A 15,443-nucleotide genomic window follows, 5' to 3' on the forward strand; every position below is an offset into this window, starting at 1 on the left:
CACCCCCAGCTCCAGCTCCTCTCGGCATCAGTCTACAGTCCAACCTGGGAGCTGGAGCCTGGGTGTTTGGGGACATCTTGCCTCAGTTGTATGGTTCTTTCCCATGGGCTTGACTCTGCCCTAAGTAGTCGGGCAAAACTCTGTGCTGCCCCCTAGAAAACAGCTGTTCCGCACCAAGGCACGGAGGTCTGTGCGTAGAGCCCTCTGCACACCCACACGGCTGGGCCCCACCTGTGCCCCTCGGAGCCCAGAACTTTCCAGTGTTCCCAGGAAGCATCAGAAAAAGACACCCTGAGTCTAACTGGCCTGACACCCTTCTCCAGGGAAGACCTGTGAACCTGAGCCAAAGGGCTGGTGTACACTTGTTTACTGTGTAAGCAAGAGGAGAAGAATGTGTGATGTACAGTGGAACCTTGTACAGAATAAATAATAGCTTTGAGAAGTAAGTTGGTACGTGATGGAATCTTGATCTGGGACAGGTCTGAACCCAGGAAGCGCTCCTAGCCTATCAGTGGAGGTAGTTTACTGCTGCAATCAGATTGTAGATTCCAAGTTCTGGACAAAGTTAACTACCCACTTCTTAGCTTAAACTTCTCAATTCTGTAAAAAAAAAAAAAACAAGCTGGACTAGTACACATTTTGAACACTATATTCCTTATCTGGATTCACTGATACATTAACATTTTGCCACATTTGTTTATGTATACTTTATTCTTTGGGGCAAAACATTTACGGGCAAGGTGTCCTGTCACTTCTAAATACCTCAGTGTGCGTCTCCCACGTGACCACAACCCTGGCTTCACACCTAAGGAAATCAGCATGTCTAACGGACATCACTTTAAATGGACTATCTGCTTTTTAACTGCTAGTAGGGGCACTCTGGTGGTTCTCTGTTGACGCACTTGGGTGCCTGTACAGACCTGTGACGAGCTAAGACAGGTCTCTCCAGCAGAGATGAATACAGCAACGTTTGCTCTTAGAGCAGAGTGGCTATGCCTGGGTGTGGAGTGATCAAGGCTTGGTCCTCAATAAATTAAATGAAAGATCTCAACTTGCCCCACTAATACTGGAAACAGCAGCCTTTACATTAAAGGTGTTGTTCTCTAAAATGGTGTTTTCAAGACATCACCAGATTTAACTCCTTGGAGGGAGGGCCTCGTTGGGGTCCCCAGGGACTTGGCTCCTTGTGTTTTCTCTCAGACTTGTTCAGATTTTCCATTTCTGCCACCAATCCCAGAACTTGGGAAACTTAAGTCACCACCAGTTGAGCTTAAAGTGTTTTATGGGGAATTTTCCTAACTGCCATCCGTGCTCCACACACTGAGAAATCAAGGCCTATCTCTCCTTCCCTTGCTTGTCACTCTCCCTCCCAGCGGCACCTGCTGTCACACTCACCTCCTGGGCTGAGACTGGAGGCGGCCATTTTCGGGGGGGGTGGGTAGCATTTCCCAGAAAGGATTGAAAATAAGAGTGACTCAAGCCTGAGGTTTCTCCCCGGCCTGCCCTGGAAGGGGCCCGATGCAAGAAAAATAATTTCCCCCAAACCACAAGTGAACAGGATCACCTTCAAGATGGAAACATTAGGCTTAGAGCAAAATGGATGGCTGAGCCTCAAATCAATGTAAGGTGCTGTACCTCTCCTGTGACTAGTTCTTCACTGGAGGTAGAAGCCACCTGTGTGCTTTTGTTGTCTTCCACTGGGGAACAGACAGACTATAACTAACATCGAGGGTGGGGGCTCAGCCCCCTCCACCCTTGCTCCCAGCCCTCCTTTCTGTACTTGTGGTGCTTTCTCATCCCCATGGCAACAGGTGCTAGTGCTGCACAGATCCCCAAACACAACCTGTCCCCGTGTTTCCTTACCCATCAGCTTTGCCTCCTAGCAACTGGGATTTCTTCCCCCATTCCTTGCTGGCATCCCAACAGGCCTCTCCCTAGGGGTGGAGCTCTCCCTGCACCTGTTCTTGTGTGACCTTGAGCAAGAACCTCCCTCCCTCTGGGCCTTAGTGTCTCATCTGTGAATTAGGGAGATTGGACTAGAGGACCTCGAAGGTCTCAGCTCAAGTGTTATTCCAAGTCACTTTTTCCCTAAGTACAAGTCCTACGTTAGAGGACTTGCACACCTCTGATTCCCTGATTCCACGTTGAGAGTTTATACGTTTTAAAGTGATCAGTGCTCAGAAAATGCATACCACTTTCCGTAAGGGTCACCTTCTCCACCTTCTTACCTTGCCAGTGAGGACACGAGCTGTAAAGAAGCCGCGAGTCCACCAGCTCATCGGTGGCGGGGGCAGGACGGAACCCAGGGATCTTGACTCCCCACGCAGATCTCTTTCCATCTGAATACTCTTCCTTTTGGTCGAATAATTGACAGCATTTTGCAGGACATTCTGCAGCAAATTTCCCAACCCCGTGTCTATTATCAACTGAGCTCAACAGCAACGTAACCAGGGAACTCCCTGATTCTACACATGCACACACCCAAGGGCAAAACCAGCACTATCTGTCGCATACCTGGGCCCACACGTCTCTGAGGGTCCCGTCCTTCACTGTTCTAGGGGCACAAACAAGCACCTGTGCAGGAGGCAGGAGACAGCAGAGTCCAAGCGTTCCCAGTCCAAGCAAATTACTTAATCTCTCTGAGCCTCAGTTTCCACCTCTGTAATCTGAGCATAACAAGAGCTACTCAGAGTTGTGAGTGTTCAGCACATAGTAGGTACTCAACGAATGTCTATTTCCCCCACCTCACCTCTATTTCCAGTACTGCACCATCAATGCTCCACTAAGATTCTCTTAGCTGGGTGATCCTCAGCAAATGCTGAGTTCCCCTGGCCTCTCAGGGTGCCTCTGACTTTTCAGGAATGTGAAGTAAGTACAGCATCGCCCAAACCACACAGAGTTAGTGAGGCAGAGCCACTGGTTGGGCATTCCAAAGCCAAGGGCTGAGCTTTTCTGATTTCCTGATACTCGGTGTGACCTGCCCCTTGGAGACGGCAGTGGGTTGGCTGGGATGGAGCTGCAGGCATCCGGGCTCCTAGAGACTAAAGATCCAGGAACCAGAGGGTAAGAGTCAAGGGTAGGGGTGGCAATGAACAAGGAGAGGAGAGAGTATTTGACGGATCTCGGGAGGGTGGCGGGGAGTCAAGTCCTAATGCACATCTATAACGCTGGCCCTGGGAGCCAGCAAAAGGAAAGCATTCAGATCAGAGCACAGGCCTGGACAAAGACAGGTAGGGTGGGTACAGTGTGCCAGGGACAAGGAAGAGGCTGGTCTGGCTGGAGTGGAGGGTTGGAGCTGGAGGGCCAGCAGGAGGGAGAGCTAGTGAGCCGGAGTCTAGAAGGTGATAGCTAACCTCAAGCTGGCCTTGCCCCTCCTGGTTATAAAGGGGCCAGAGAGGGCTTCCCTGGTGGCATGATGGTTAAGAACCCGCCTGCCAATGCAGGAGACACAGGTTCGATCCCTGGTCCGGGAAGATCCCACATGCCGCGGAGCAATTAAGCCCGTGTGCCACAACTACCGAGTCTGCGCGCTAGAGCCCAGGAGCCACAACCACTGAAGCCCGCGTGCCTACAGTCTGTGCTCTACAACAAGAGAAGCCGCCACAATGAGAAGCCCGCACACCGCAGTGAAGATCTAATGCAGCCAAAAATAAATAAATAAAACAAATAAATTTAAAAAAAAAAAAAAAGGTCGGGGGGAGCCACAGATAGCCAGCCAGGCCGAGTTGCCAGGATCCAAGCTTGCAGGAACAAAAGCAAAAGCCCAGTGGAGCTTCCGGGGGTGTAGAAATCACTTGAGCAAGAAAAGAGCTAACTTCCCTTTGCTTGTTAGTTTTACCCATAGCCGTCAGCAGGAAAGTCCATGCAAACGTCCCCACAGCAGCAAGAAAAGGGAGGGCTGGAGACACAGTGTCCCTGCAGGCAGTGGGGGAGATGGGGAGACCCCCGGAGAAGGAAGAGGCAAGAAGGCCGAGGCCCCGGGGCCTGCAAAGGAAGAAGAGGAAGCCCAAGAGGCAGCCAAGAACGAAGCAAGCAACCTGGAGCTCAATGGCCACAGGCCTGAAACCTCCCAGGGCTTCACAGCCCAGGCGTCCTCTGCACACATAGCCTGCAGGAGTCCCTGCCCACAGTACCTCTCGCCCCCGCTATTCTACACGGTTTATAGAAAGAACATGGAAAATGTAAAAGAAAGGAAAGGAAAAAAAAGGGAGGGCTTCCCTGGTGGCGCAGTGGTTAAGAATCCGCCTGCCAATGCAGGGGACATGGGTTCGAGCCCTGGTCCGGGAAGATCCCACATGCCGCAGAGCAACTAAGCCCGTGCACCACAACTACTGAGCCTGTGCTCTAGAGCCTGCGAGCCACAACTACTGAGCCCGTGTGCCACAACTACTGAAGCCCACACACCTAGAGCCCATGCCCCACAGCAAGAGAAGCCACCACAATGGGAAGCCCACGCACTGCAATGAAGAGTAGCCCCCACTCGTCACAACCAGAGAAAAGCCTGCATGCAACAACAAAGACCCAACACAGCCAAAAATAAAATGAAAGAAAGGAAAGGAAAGGGAAAGGGAAAGGGAAAGGGAAGGGAAGAAAAGGAAAGGAAGACCAAAAGCTGAGAATCAGGAATCCAACAGACCCAGCTCTGAAACCCAGCCTGGTAACTGGTGCCTCAGTTACATCTGGAAAATGGGAACAAACACACCTCCCTGACCTTGGCTCCCAGGGCTGTTATAAGGGTCAAATGAGCTGATGAGCTGAGGGGTGTCTGTTCTATTTCTCTCATTGTCCCTTTACCGGTGCCATTCTCCCACCCTGACCTGGCCCCTGGCCTGGCTGACCTTCTCCCCTAGGAACATGTCCATGAAGCAGCCAGTCGCAAGGGCACCTGTGCCAGCAGAGCCAGGGGTGTCGTGGAGGATGGCCATGGGCAATGGCAAAGCCAGAGAGAAGCTTCTGGCCCTCCCAGCCTCCCCCTTGCCTCCTTTCCACCACCTTCCCACAAACAGGGGCTGTTCTGAGACCCAGATCTGACCAAGCCACTCCCTGCTTAAAATGGGTTACAACCCAGCCTCCTTAGGCCCATAGTGCTAAGTATCCCCTCCTTTCTGGAATCCCTACCCAACCCCCAAATTCTACCTATTAAAATCTTTTTCAACTCTCTAACTTTAGACTAAATGCCCACCTCTTCCAAGAAGTCTCCCTGGCTGTTATAGCTATTAACATTTACCGTGTTAAAATCAGAATGGAAAGGAATTAAAATATTTTCTTATTAATTTTTTTTTTGTTATTATTCGGCCACACCACGCGGCATATGGAATCTTAGTTCCCCGACCAGGTATTGAACCCACACCCCCTGCATTGGGAGCACAGACTCTTAACCACTGGACCGCCAGGGAAGTCCCTTTTCTTATTAATTTTTAAATAAATTTTAAAATAACAGCAAACCTTTTACATGCTAATATAAATAACATTTAACAAAAAAAATTTTTTTTAGGCCGTGCCGCATGGCTTGGCTTGTGAGATCTTAGTTCCCCGACCAGGGATCGAACCAGTGCTCTCTGCAGTGGAAGCATGGAATCTTAACCACTGGACCACCAGGGAAGTCCCTTTTTTTTTTTTTTTTTCCCCCCGGTACGCGGACCTCTCACTGTTGTGGCCTCTCCCGTTGCGGAGCACAGGCTCCGGATGCGCAGGCTCAGCGGCCATGGCTCACAGGCCCAGCCGCTCAGCGGCATGTGGGATCCTCCCGGACAGGGGCACAAACCCATGTCCCCTGCATCAGCAGGCGGACTCTCAACCACTGCGCCACCAGGGAAGCCCCCATTTTTTTTAAAACTACATTTTCCAAAACAAAAAGAACTTAGTAAGAAGGATAACTTTGTTTTACATTTTTGCAAATCTCATTAACTGGATTCTCACCTCCTTCACATCATGCAGCCTCTGGAAACCACGCTGTTCACTCAAGAGGAAGGAAAGAAAGGGAGAAGGACAAATAACACCTACGTGTTATTATAGAAATACTTTTGACCTCTCAAACCCTCTAAAAGCAGTTCACATCTTAGGACCAAGGAAAGGCTTGTCCGCTAGACAAAAGCAGCCCCGGGCCCTCTAGGGGTTGAAAGGAGAGGAGCTGGGTGTTGAGGGGGATCTCCTGAGTGTGAAGAGAGCTGCCGCGGGGGATCGGGGATCGCAGAATCTGTCTCCTTTGTTTCTTCTCTCCCCACTGGGTTCTTCACTTAGTTCCCCTCTGTCACCAGCCTGCCTTAGGCCAGTGTAGAGTGAAAGATGTGTGGGGCTTCCCTGGTGGAGCAGTGGTTAAAAATCCGCCTGCCAATGCAAGGGACATGGGTTTGAGCCCTGGTCCGGGAAGATCCCACATGCCGTGGTGCAACTAAGCCCATGCGCCACAACTACTGAGCCTGTGCTCTAGAGCCCGTGAGCCACAACTACTGAGCCTGAGGGCCACAACTACTGAAGCCTGCACGCCTAAAACCCGTGCTCTGCAACAGAGAAACCACCGCAATGAGAATCCTGCGCACTGCAACTAGAGAAAGCCCGTGAGCAGCAACGAAGACCCAACGCAGCCAAAAATAAATAAATAAATATTTAAAAAAAAAAAAAAAAAAAGACATGTGTCAGAGAAAACATGTGCTTTGGATTTACCCAGCCCTGGGTTCAACTCTTGTCTCTGTATCTTGGGGAAGCTGATGTGACCTTGGGAAAGTTACTTAACCTCTCGGAGCCTTCGGCCATCATTTGTAAAATGGTTATGCTACCTCCCAGAGTGATTCAAGGAGAGAAACTGCACGTAGGACCTCTGGCCCAGGGCCTAATACGTAACAGACATTCTACAAACAGTAGCCAGAAATATTATGCTGCCTCCCCACCTCCTGCCCTACCCAACTCAGCGTGAGCACGGCTAACACAAAACAGATTAACAAGCCCTTTCCCTTCTCCCCGAGGACAGCTGCGCCAGGCTGGGATTTTCCGAGAGAACTTCGCTCGTGGAGAAAGAGAGTCACGGAGTGATGTAGTTTTCAGAGGGCAGGCTTTCTATCCTGCAACAGCAGATGGTACCACCTGCCGGATTCCACAGCCCATCTGAAGGGCCAGCCCTGACCGACCCGTCCAAGGCCTTGGGCAGCGTCACCTCCTCCACTGCCCTTTCTCCTACGGGCTGAGGCAGCCAACCCCTCAAGCTCCCCGACTCACATCAGCACAGACACGAGCAGCCCAGAAACACTTATCTCCTTGTCCCAGGCACCCAGGTGCTTTAGGGGGACTGCCAAAGACCCAGCTTGGCTAATGCCTCGGTCGCCCTGATGGCCAGCAGCGATGGGCTGCTGGTCTGTCCAGGACCTTGAGGACTCACAGGCCTTGAAGCTGCCAAACCGTCACACCTGGCTTCGAAGGCTCCCTCGTGCCTGTAAAACTGCCCCGCTGTCTCCCTTCCTTCCCAGCACCCCTCAGACACTCACTCGGCACCTCAGTGAGGTTAGGAGATGGGGTGGCCAGCCCCCTGGTCACACCCCCAACAGAGCACCGAGCTTCCTCCACGGGTGTTCTCAGCCTGCGCCTTTAAGGACCGCTGCTCTGTGCCAGGGTCTCGACCTCGGCATCCTCAGCTGAGTTGGATTAAGGGACCATTTCATGCCGCTGCGGATTCCTTCTGCCTGCTGTCCCTTCCCCCACACAGAGACAGAATAGCCAGTAGCCAGAACCAGCCTGGAACCAGTCTGCCCAGGGCAGCGGGAGAGCTGGTCTAGCCTGGCAGCCCTCGTCTTCAGGGAGCGGAGCAGAGGCTGCCCCTTTGAGAGGCGGCCTCGGGGCAGGGAGCGGGCCCTCTGGGGTCTTGGGCTGTCGCAGGGACTCGAGAAAGCCATGCAGAGCCTAGAGCCATGAAGGACTGCTCAGACATCATCCTCTGCGTGGAGGCGACAGAGCTGAGCAAGGTAAGGGTCATACAGGACCACTCCCGCAAGACCCAGATGCCCACCTAGGGCTGGCAGTGCCCAGTGAACACACCTGCCAGGCAGTGCTGCCACCGGCCCTCAGCCCTCAAGTCTCTCCCTTCAGACTGAATTCTGCAATCCTGCTTTTGAGCCTGAATCAGGGCCACCTTGCCCCCTACCCAGCCTCCAGGAGGACGCCAGCTGCAGCACCCGAGCTCCCTGGCATGGTAACCATCTCACGGGGTGAGCTGGGTAGGACAGAAAGGCCCAGCGGCTAAGGGCTGTGTGAGAGATGCCCAAGCGAAAGGGGTCTCAAAAGCCCACCCCGCCTGCCCGCAGGTCGGCGTCCCCGAGGGCTGCAGCCTGACTGCCACTTCTCCTGGCTGTGTGTCCTCCTGCTGGCCAGCCTGCTGCTGTTGCTGCTGGGGCTGCTGGTGGCCATCATCCTGGCCCGTAAGTTCCCAAGGCCTCCATGAGTCTCCCATGCCCTGCAAGAGATCCAGCACCTCTGAATCCCACTCCCCCGTCTTCCCGCCTCCAGAATTGCAGGCTACAGCCGCGTCCGGGCCCTCCCATCATCCACTGCCTTCCCAAGGCCTCACCACCATTGGCTCCACCCCCACTCCCATCCCCACCACCTCTCAGGCAACTGGGACCCCTAAAGGGCAACCGGAGGCAGGCGTGAGCCCCGCACCCCAGTCGAGTGAGTACTACGGGGCAGATCTTCCCGGAGAAGGGCCCAAGATGGCAGGGGGGAGGGGAGGCCAGGAAGAGGCATCTTATAAAAACAAGTCTCTCTCCTTTTGACCTCTGAACTCTAACCTCCGTCCCTGCAGCCTGTGGGGGCCTCCTTCCTGGCCCAAGGGGCTTCTTCAGCAGCCCTGACTACCCAGACCCTTACCCACCCAACGCCCACTGCGTGTGGTATATCCAAGTGGCCACAGACCACGCAATACAGCTCAAGATCGAAGCTCTCAGCGTGGAGAGCGTGGCCTCCTGTCTTTTTGATCGCTTGGAAATCTCCCCCGAGCCTGAAGGCCCCCTCCTCAGGTGGGTCCCTCTGCCCCCAGGAGATCCCACCCCCCTCCTGAACCACTGTCTGGAGGGCAGAACCAGGGAACTGCAGTGGGAAATTCTTGACTGGGAGGAAACGGAGAGGCTTGGCCTCTGGGCCCAGCTCTGCCACCATCTTGCTATATGACCTTGGGAAGGTCACTTCCCCTCTCTGACCTTGGTTTCCAAATCTGGAAATTGGAGCTCCCACATATCTTTCCCATGGATAAATGCCTCAAGAATGGACGTGCAGGAGCTAGGGAGGTCAGAGCTCTGCTGGAAATGAAAGGAACCTTTTGGACACATCGTCCCCAGGACGGGGCTTGAGGGAAGAGGACCGCAGGGCCCAGGCAGGCTCCACTCTGGCTGGCCCTGAGCTCTGATCCTCCGTCACTCCCAATCTGGCTTCTTGCAGAGTGTGTGGGAGGGTGCCTCCCCCGACACTCAACACCAATGCCAGCCACCTCCGCGTGGCCTTCGTCTCCGACAGCAGCGTGGAAGGATCTGGCTTCCATGCCTGGTACCAGGCCGTGGCCCCCGGTCATGGTGAGTGTTTTCCCGCCAGGTCCCCAGCTACCTGTCAACTGTCCGCTTCCCCCCTCTCCAGCCACTCCCAGCCCTGCAAAAGGGGTAGAGATTCTAGGGGGTTCTGAATCCAGATGCCCGCCCCCAGGGAGCTGTGCCCACGATGAGTTCCCCTGCGACCAGCTCGTCTGCCTGCTACCCGACTCGGTGTGCGACGGCTTTGCCAGTTGCGCTGATGGCAGTGACGAGGCCAACTGCAGCGCCAAGTTCTCGGGTAAGGGCCCGGCCAGCCTCAGGGCGGGTACTGTCCTCAGGCATCTGATCCAGGTTCAGGCTGGCCTCCCCAGGCCTGGCCCAGCTCCAAACCTGCCTGGTCATTCTTCTGGCCCAGAACTTGTCTCCCCACGGGCACAGCCAAAACTCTTCTCTGCCATCCCTGCTCGCCCTACCGGGCGAAGGCACAGACCCTGGCAAACTCATGAGCCCCTCCTCCTCTCTACAGGGTGTGGGGGGAACCTGACTGGGCTCCAGGGCACTTTCTCTGCTCCCAGCTACCTGCAGCAGTACCCTCACCAACAGGTAAGCCAGCGCTCCATAGGGAGGGTGGTGCAGCCTGCGTGGGCACACCTGAGCATCCGGGTTAGTGCGACTGAGAACAGCATGGCAGAGGCTGCCTTGTACTTGGGAAGGTCAGAGATCAAGCAGGCAGGAAGAGAACAATATTAAGTGCTTACTAGGTATCCATGTTCCTGTGCTGGGTAAGCTTATCTCTGAGACCACATAAGTTAAAGGCCCTTCCGCCACCACCGATGATGCGAGCAGTGTGGGCAGGGCCCACCCACTCCCTACCCGGCCTGCAGCAGGGGGAAGCCCATCTGGAGCTCAAGCCTGGAGGCCCCGATCGGGACAGAAGAAGGAACCCATAAATTACTCCACCTGTGCCCTCCCCCAGCTTTGCACCTGGCACATCTCGGTGCCCGCTGGACATGGCGTCGAACTGCTGTTCCACAACTTCAGCCTGGAAGCTCAGGACGAGTGCAAGTTTGACTACGTGGAAGTGTATGAGACCCGCAACTCAGGGGCCCTCAGCCTCCTGGGCAGGTACTGGCGGAGCCAGCGGGGAGGAGCTGAGGATAAACCCCATCCTCCAGAGTCCGAGGTCAAGGCTTCCTACAAACCGGCCCACACACGCACTAGCTTCATTGTCTTCACCTGCGCCAAGCTGGAGGTCCCCGCACTGTCACCCTGAAAAAGGCTCGTCCTTCCTCACCTTCGTACCTGTCCCTCTCACCTTTGCTCCTCCTCCTCCAGGAGGCTCCTCCCCGTCCCAGCTCTCCCACCTGCCCCGTCTATTTATAGCTTCCCCCAGAACCCTCACTGATTCTCCCCAGGTCGAAGGGGCTCCAGTTCAAGCAGTTTGTTTCGTTTGTTTAGTACTTTGTCTCCTGAACATGTGTGTCTTCCTCTCCAGTCCCATGAGTCAGTGACTATGCCTCCCATCCCCTCTGGCATCGCCCAGAGCACCCAGCTCCGTGCCGCGTCTGCGGGGGGGCCCCGTGCCAGGACTGCTGTCTGCTTTGGGCAGGTTCTGTGGAGCAGAGCCGCCTCCGCGCCTCATCTCCTCGCACCACCAGCTGGCTGTGCTCTTTAGGACAGACCATGGCATCAGCATCGGGGGCTTCTCGGCCACCTACCGGGCCCTCAATGCCACAGAGAGTAGGTGGCCCTGGGCGAGTGAGTGTGGGCAGTGGAGGCACCTCCAGGAGAACAGGGAAGGGCTCTGGACCCTGGTCAGGGCACTGTGAAGGCAGTGGGGGTACAGGCATGTCCCAGGGCACTGCCATGCCCCCTGTGCCTGCAGACCCCTGTGGGCCCGGAGAGTTCTCCTGCCGGGATGGAGGGTGTAAGAATCTGCAGTGGATGTGTGGCATGTGGAGAGACTGCACAGAGAGCAGCGATGACAACTGCAGCATCCCCTTGCTCCCACCCCCAGGTGAGGAGCCTGCCCCAGGGCACCGCAAGGGGGGCTGGCAGGCCTGAGCGGACCGGGTGCCCATCCCTAGAAACCCACTGGCACGTGTCATAACAGCCATCCCTATCTTCCCTGATGGGGTGGGGGGCCCAGTAGCCTGACTCTGGACCACTCCACCAAATACTGGAGGGATTCTCCCCCAGGAGTGGCAAGGGTACTTAGTGTCACCCCCGAGGGAAATGGGAATCTGGGAGTTGATGGTTGAGGCTTCAAGAGCCCATCCAGCCTTGTCACACAGGGAGGCCCTCTCCAGGGCCCACCTCAGAGATGGGGGGAGAGCGGGGGAGCTCCTTCCAGATGCCCTGGTCCTGCCAATGTTGGTGCCCCTAGCTCCCTGAGATCATAGACGTGCCTGCATGATGCCCAGGGCTGGCGAATGATGCCTGGAGTAGGCTCTCAAGGAAAACAGGAATCCTCGACATGGATAAAGCATCTCTCTGTGTTATCTCCTTTGATTCTCCCCGTCTGACCCATAGGGAGCGCTTAGGTGACTTGTCCCAGCTCACACAGCCAGTGAGTATTCCCCAGAGTGACCCTCCCCTCCCACTCCTGCAGAGCTGGCCTGTGAACCTGTCCAGGTGGAGATGTGCATCGGTCTGAGCTACAACACCACGGCTTTCCCTAACATCTGGGTGGGCATGGCCACCCAGGAGGAGGTGGTGGAGGTCCTCAGAGGTTACAAGGTGCTCCAGGGAGAGATAAGGAGGAACCCCCAGGGAGGGGAGGGAACTGGGGGAGCAGGGTGCCTGAGGGCTGGTCTCCTCCTTCCACAGAGCCTGACAAGCCTGCCCTGCTACCAGAATTTCCGGAGGCTCCTTTGTGGGCTACTTGTGCCCCACTGCACCCCGCTAGGCAGTGTCCTTCCCCCTTGCCGCTCTGTCTGCCAGGAGGCAGAGCGCCAGTGCCAGTCTGGCCTGGCACTACTGGGCACCCCCTGGCCCTTTAACTGCAACAGGCTGCCTGAGGCAGCTGGCTTGGAGGCTTGTGCCCAGCCCTGACCCTGAGGCGGGCCCCTGCCCTCTGCTGCCCAGCCTCCTTTGCCTACCAGGGTGGGCAGGCAGGGGAGCAAAGGAAGGGGACCAGCATGGGACTCTGCCCATCCCCTCTGGGTCCTCCCAGGGAGGGGAAGAGGAGTCCTCAGCGGGGCTAACGGGACCCTCCCACCCTGCCAGATCCTTCCCTATCCTTTTATTTGCCCCAGCTGCTGCAAACAGCTGGCCTGACTCCACACTGTACCAGTGATCATCTAGATTGCTTCCCACCCAAGCCTCTGACCCCAATTTCCCACCTTCTACCTTCCTCACCTCCATCTGCTTTTTCAGGCTCTCTACCACCCTCTTTCTCACTTTTTCATTTATTCCAAAAAAAATGTATCCAGTGCCTAGTCATGTGGCAGCCCCTATTCTGAGCCCTGGGGATCCAGTTGTCTACTGCTTCTAGAACCGTCCACCCTCGGTTCTCAGCTTCTATTTCTCCTGGACTAGAGTGTTGTCTTTGATCTCCGTCGTGGCACCATCTCTCCTTCCAGCTCCTTGGAGCTGTAGATGCCCTGAGCGTCTGTTTCTCATGGTTCTGCCTCTGCGCCCGCCTCAAATCTCTCCCTCCTTTCTCCACCAAACTTTGGCCGGCCGCCGGGCGACACCACGAGTTATTTCCCTGCTATTTCCCGGCCCGGGCTCTTGGCCCCTGAACAACTGGTTTCCTCTTGGAGTCTGGGAGGAGCAGAGCAGAGCCGGCAAGGAACGAACCGGGACCAGGGGGACGCCTAGGGCAGGGGGCGCCTGGCTAGAGAGAAGCGCAGGGAAGGAAGGTAGCAAGCAGGAGTCAACTGGAGGGTCCGGAGTAGCGAGAGACCCGAAGGAGGCCACAGAGAGAGCGAGCAGCCCCGGGAGCCGGGAGGGGGGTGAGTCTGGTCGCGAAGGGGGGGGGGGCGGGGAAATGGGGATGGGGGAGGGGACTGTGGGAAAGACTGGACGCCGGCCCGGGGTGGTGGTGGGGAGAGGGCCGGCCTCTCCTTCCCCCTGCGCAGTGCTCTCGGGGTTCTTGGGTCTAGGGGCGCCCCATTCTTCGTCCCCTCGAGGCCACTCAGCCTCACTCAGGGACATGGCAGTGGGGTGGGGACCGAGCCGGCTGCGCCGGGGCGGGGACCGAGGCAGGTCCCAGGATTCTGGGTCCCGACTCCTGTCCTGCCCAGCCCACAGACGACCAGAGGCCCGCGGCGTCCGGGCTCCGCGTGCCAGCGCCATGAGGCCGCTCCTCGCTCTGCTGCTCCTGGGCTTGGCGGCCGGCTCGCCCCCGCTGGACGACAACAAGATCCCCAGCCTGTGCCCGGGGCACCCCGGCCTCCCCGGCACGCCGGGCCACCATGGCAGCCAGGGTCTGCCCGGCCGCGACGGCCGCGACGGCCGCGACGGCGCGCCCGGCGCTCCGGGAGAGAAAGGCGAGGGCGGGAGGCCGGGTAAGAAGCGCCTCCGCTGGGAGGCTGGTAAGAGTGCGGCCCCTCTCCTGCTCCCAGGGTCCCGGGGCTCGGGGTTGCCGCTAGGGGGCGCCGCTCCCGTCCCCGTCCGACCCGGCCGGAGCCGGGAGAGAGGGACTCAGCTGCGGGAGCCAGAACCCCTGGGACACTCAGATCTGCCCCAAGGCCTGCAGGAAGCGTGGAGCGGGTCCTGGGGCGCAGGGCGGCCCCGCCCGGGAAGGGGCAGGTGGGAGGCTGAGGGAGGATGCTGGAGGCCCGCGGCGGGCGCGCCCTAACTGCTCCGCTTTCCCCCCACCCCCACCCCTGCAGGCCTCCCGGGGCCGCGTGGGGAGCCCGGGCCGCGAGGAGAAGCAGGCCCCGTGGGGGCGGCCGGGCCGGCAGGCGAGTGCTCGGTGCCTCCGCGCTCCGCCTTCAGTGCCAAGCGCTCAGAGAGCCGGGTGCCCCCGCCGTCGGACGCGCCCCTACCCTTCGACCGCGTGCTGGTGAATGAGCAGGGACATTACGACGCCGTCACCGGCAAGTTCACCTGCCACGTGCCCGGGGTCTACTACTTCGCCGTCCACGCCACCGTCTACCGGGCTAGCCTGCAGTTCGATCTGGTCAAGAATGGAGAGTCCATCGCCTCTTTCTTCCAGTTCTTCGGGGGGTGGCCCAAGCCAGCCTCGCTCTCCGGGGGCACCATGGTGAGGCTGGAGCCCAAAGACCAGGTGTGGGTACAGGTGGGCGTGGGTGACTATATTGGCATCTACGCCAGCATCAAGACAGACAGCACCTTCTCTGGATTTCTAGTGTATTCTGACTGGCACAACTCCCCAGTCTTCGCTTGATGCCCACTGGAAAGTGAGCGCACGCTGTCTCACTCAAAGGGCAGGAGGGCATGACACTGACAGCCACGTCATCCAGGAGGGCTGGCCCCCCTGGAATGTTGTGAATGACCGCGGAGGTGGGGTGGGGGCCTCTCCGTTCTGCTGCAGGCAGGGGATGGGGACAGAGGCTGAGATCAGGGCTGGCAGCACGGGGCAGTGGCTGGATTTCTGCCCTAGACCAAAGGAGTGCTGGCAGGCAGCGTGCTGGCGGTGTGCTGGCAGGTGTGAGTCCCCGCAGTTGCTCTGGCCCAGGACCCCAAGGTGGGGTGCTCCCTTCCCAGTCCTCTGCTTCTCTGGGTCTTCCCTCATCCCTCCTGCTCCTGGGCCCTTTTCTCAGAGATCATTCAATAAATCTTAAAACAACAACAAAAACCCTCTTACTGGCTTCAGCCTTTCTTCTTTACTGGTGGGGATGCCCTGATTCTGAGAATGGGGAGAAGAGGGAGGACGGTGGGTGGGGAGGGTGCTCAGGCAGAAGGGAGGGCTCTTGGGCTGGATGGAGCTATGGGCCAGGAGATACAGGAAGCAGGCCCAGGTGA

The 15,443-nt window shown here is 57.1% G+C and overlaps 2 protein-coding genes across 3 annotated transcripts; both read left to right on the forward strand.

The window, feature by feature from the left end:
• Positions 1–7,784: 7,784 nt before the first annotated feature.
• MFRP (membrane frizzled-related protein) lies at positions 7,785–13,009 on the forward strand. Its single transcript, XM_027082053.1, has 13 exons — positions 7,785–7,952; positions 8,077–8,179; positions 8,292–8,405; positions 8,494–8,655; positions 8,789–9,002; positions 9,421–9,551; positions 9,679–9,804; positions 10,033–10,109; positions 10,483–10,631; positions 11,116–11,246; positions 11,392–11,523; positions 12,118–12,245; positions 12,336–13,009. Exons 1-13 carry the CDS (start codon positions 7,899–7,901, stop codon positions 12,558–12,560), a joined length of 1,746 nt encoding a protein of 581 aa, XP_026937854.1. The 5' UTR covers positions 7,785–7,898; the 3' UTR covers positions 12,561–13,009.
• A 103-nt stretch (positions 13,010–13,112) lies between these two features.
• C1QTNF5 (C1q and TNF related 5) lies at positions 13,113–15,399 on the forward strand. 2 transcript variants are annotated; one of them, XM_027082055.1, is made up of 3 exons: positions 13,113–13,465; positions 13,757–14,020; positions 14,348–15,259. In XM_027082055.1, exons 1-3 carry the CDS (start codon positions 13,129–13,131, stop codon positions 14,863–14,865), a joined length of 1,119 nt encoding a protein of 372 aa, XP_026937856.1. In that variant the 5' UTR covers positions 13,113–13,128; the 3' UTR covers positions 14,866–15,259. The 2 variants fall into 2 exon arrangements, with proteins under 2 accessions (XP_026937856.1, XP_026937857.1); XM_027082056.1 differs by lacking the exon at positions 13,113–13,465 and having other exon boundaries at positions 13,517–14,047; positions 14,348–15,399.
• The last annotated feature ends 44 nt before the right edge of the window (positions 15,400–15,443 follow it).

Source organism: Aethalodelphis obliquidens, unplaced genomic scaffold (assembly GCF_003676395.1).
Source record: "Aethalodelphis obliquidens isolate GAN/ISIS:26980383/991018 unplaced genomic scaffold, ASM367639v1 scaffold46, whole genome shotgun sequence".
NCBI classification, from domain to species: domain Eukaryota; kingdom Metazoa; phylum Chordata; class Mammalia; order Artiodactyla; family Delphinidae; genus Aethalodelphis; species Aethalodelphis obliquidens.

What these genes read in the sequence shown, in the direction of transcription:
- MFRP (XM_027082053.1), top strand. Translation starts at nt 7,899, where the DNA reads ATGAAGGACTGCTCAGACATCATCCTCTGCGTGGAGGCGACAGAGCTG. An exon ending in GAGCCCCGCACCCCAGTCGA is followed by an intron (nt 8,656 to 8,788) that starts GTGAGTACTACG and finishes CCGTCCCTGCAG; the next exon opens with CCTGTGGGGGCCTCCTTCCT. An exon ending in GCCCTCAGCCTCCTGGGCAG is followed by an intron (nt 10,632 to 11,115) that starts GTACTGGCGGAG and finishes TGCTTTGGGCAG; the next exon opens with GTTCTGTGGAGCAGAGCCGC.
- C1QTNF5 (XM_027082055.1), top strand. Translation starts at nt 13,129, where the DNA reads ATGGTTCTGCCTCTGCGCCCGCCTCAAATCTCTCCCTCCTTTCTCCAC. An exon ending in CCCCGGGAGCCGGGAGGGGG is followed by an intron (nt 13,466 to 13,756) that starts GTGAGTCTGGTC and finishes TGTCCTGCCCAG; the next exon opens with CCCACAGACGACCAGAGGCC. An exon ending in AGGCGAGGGCGGGAGGCCGG is followed by an intron (nt 14,021 to 14,347) that starts GTAAGAAGCGCC and finishes CCACCCCTGCAG; the next exon opens with GCCTCCCGGGGCCGCGTGGG.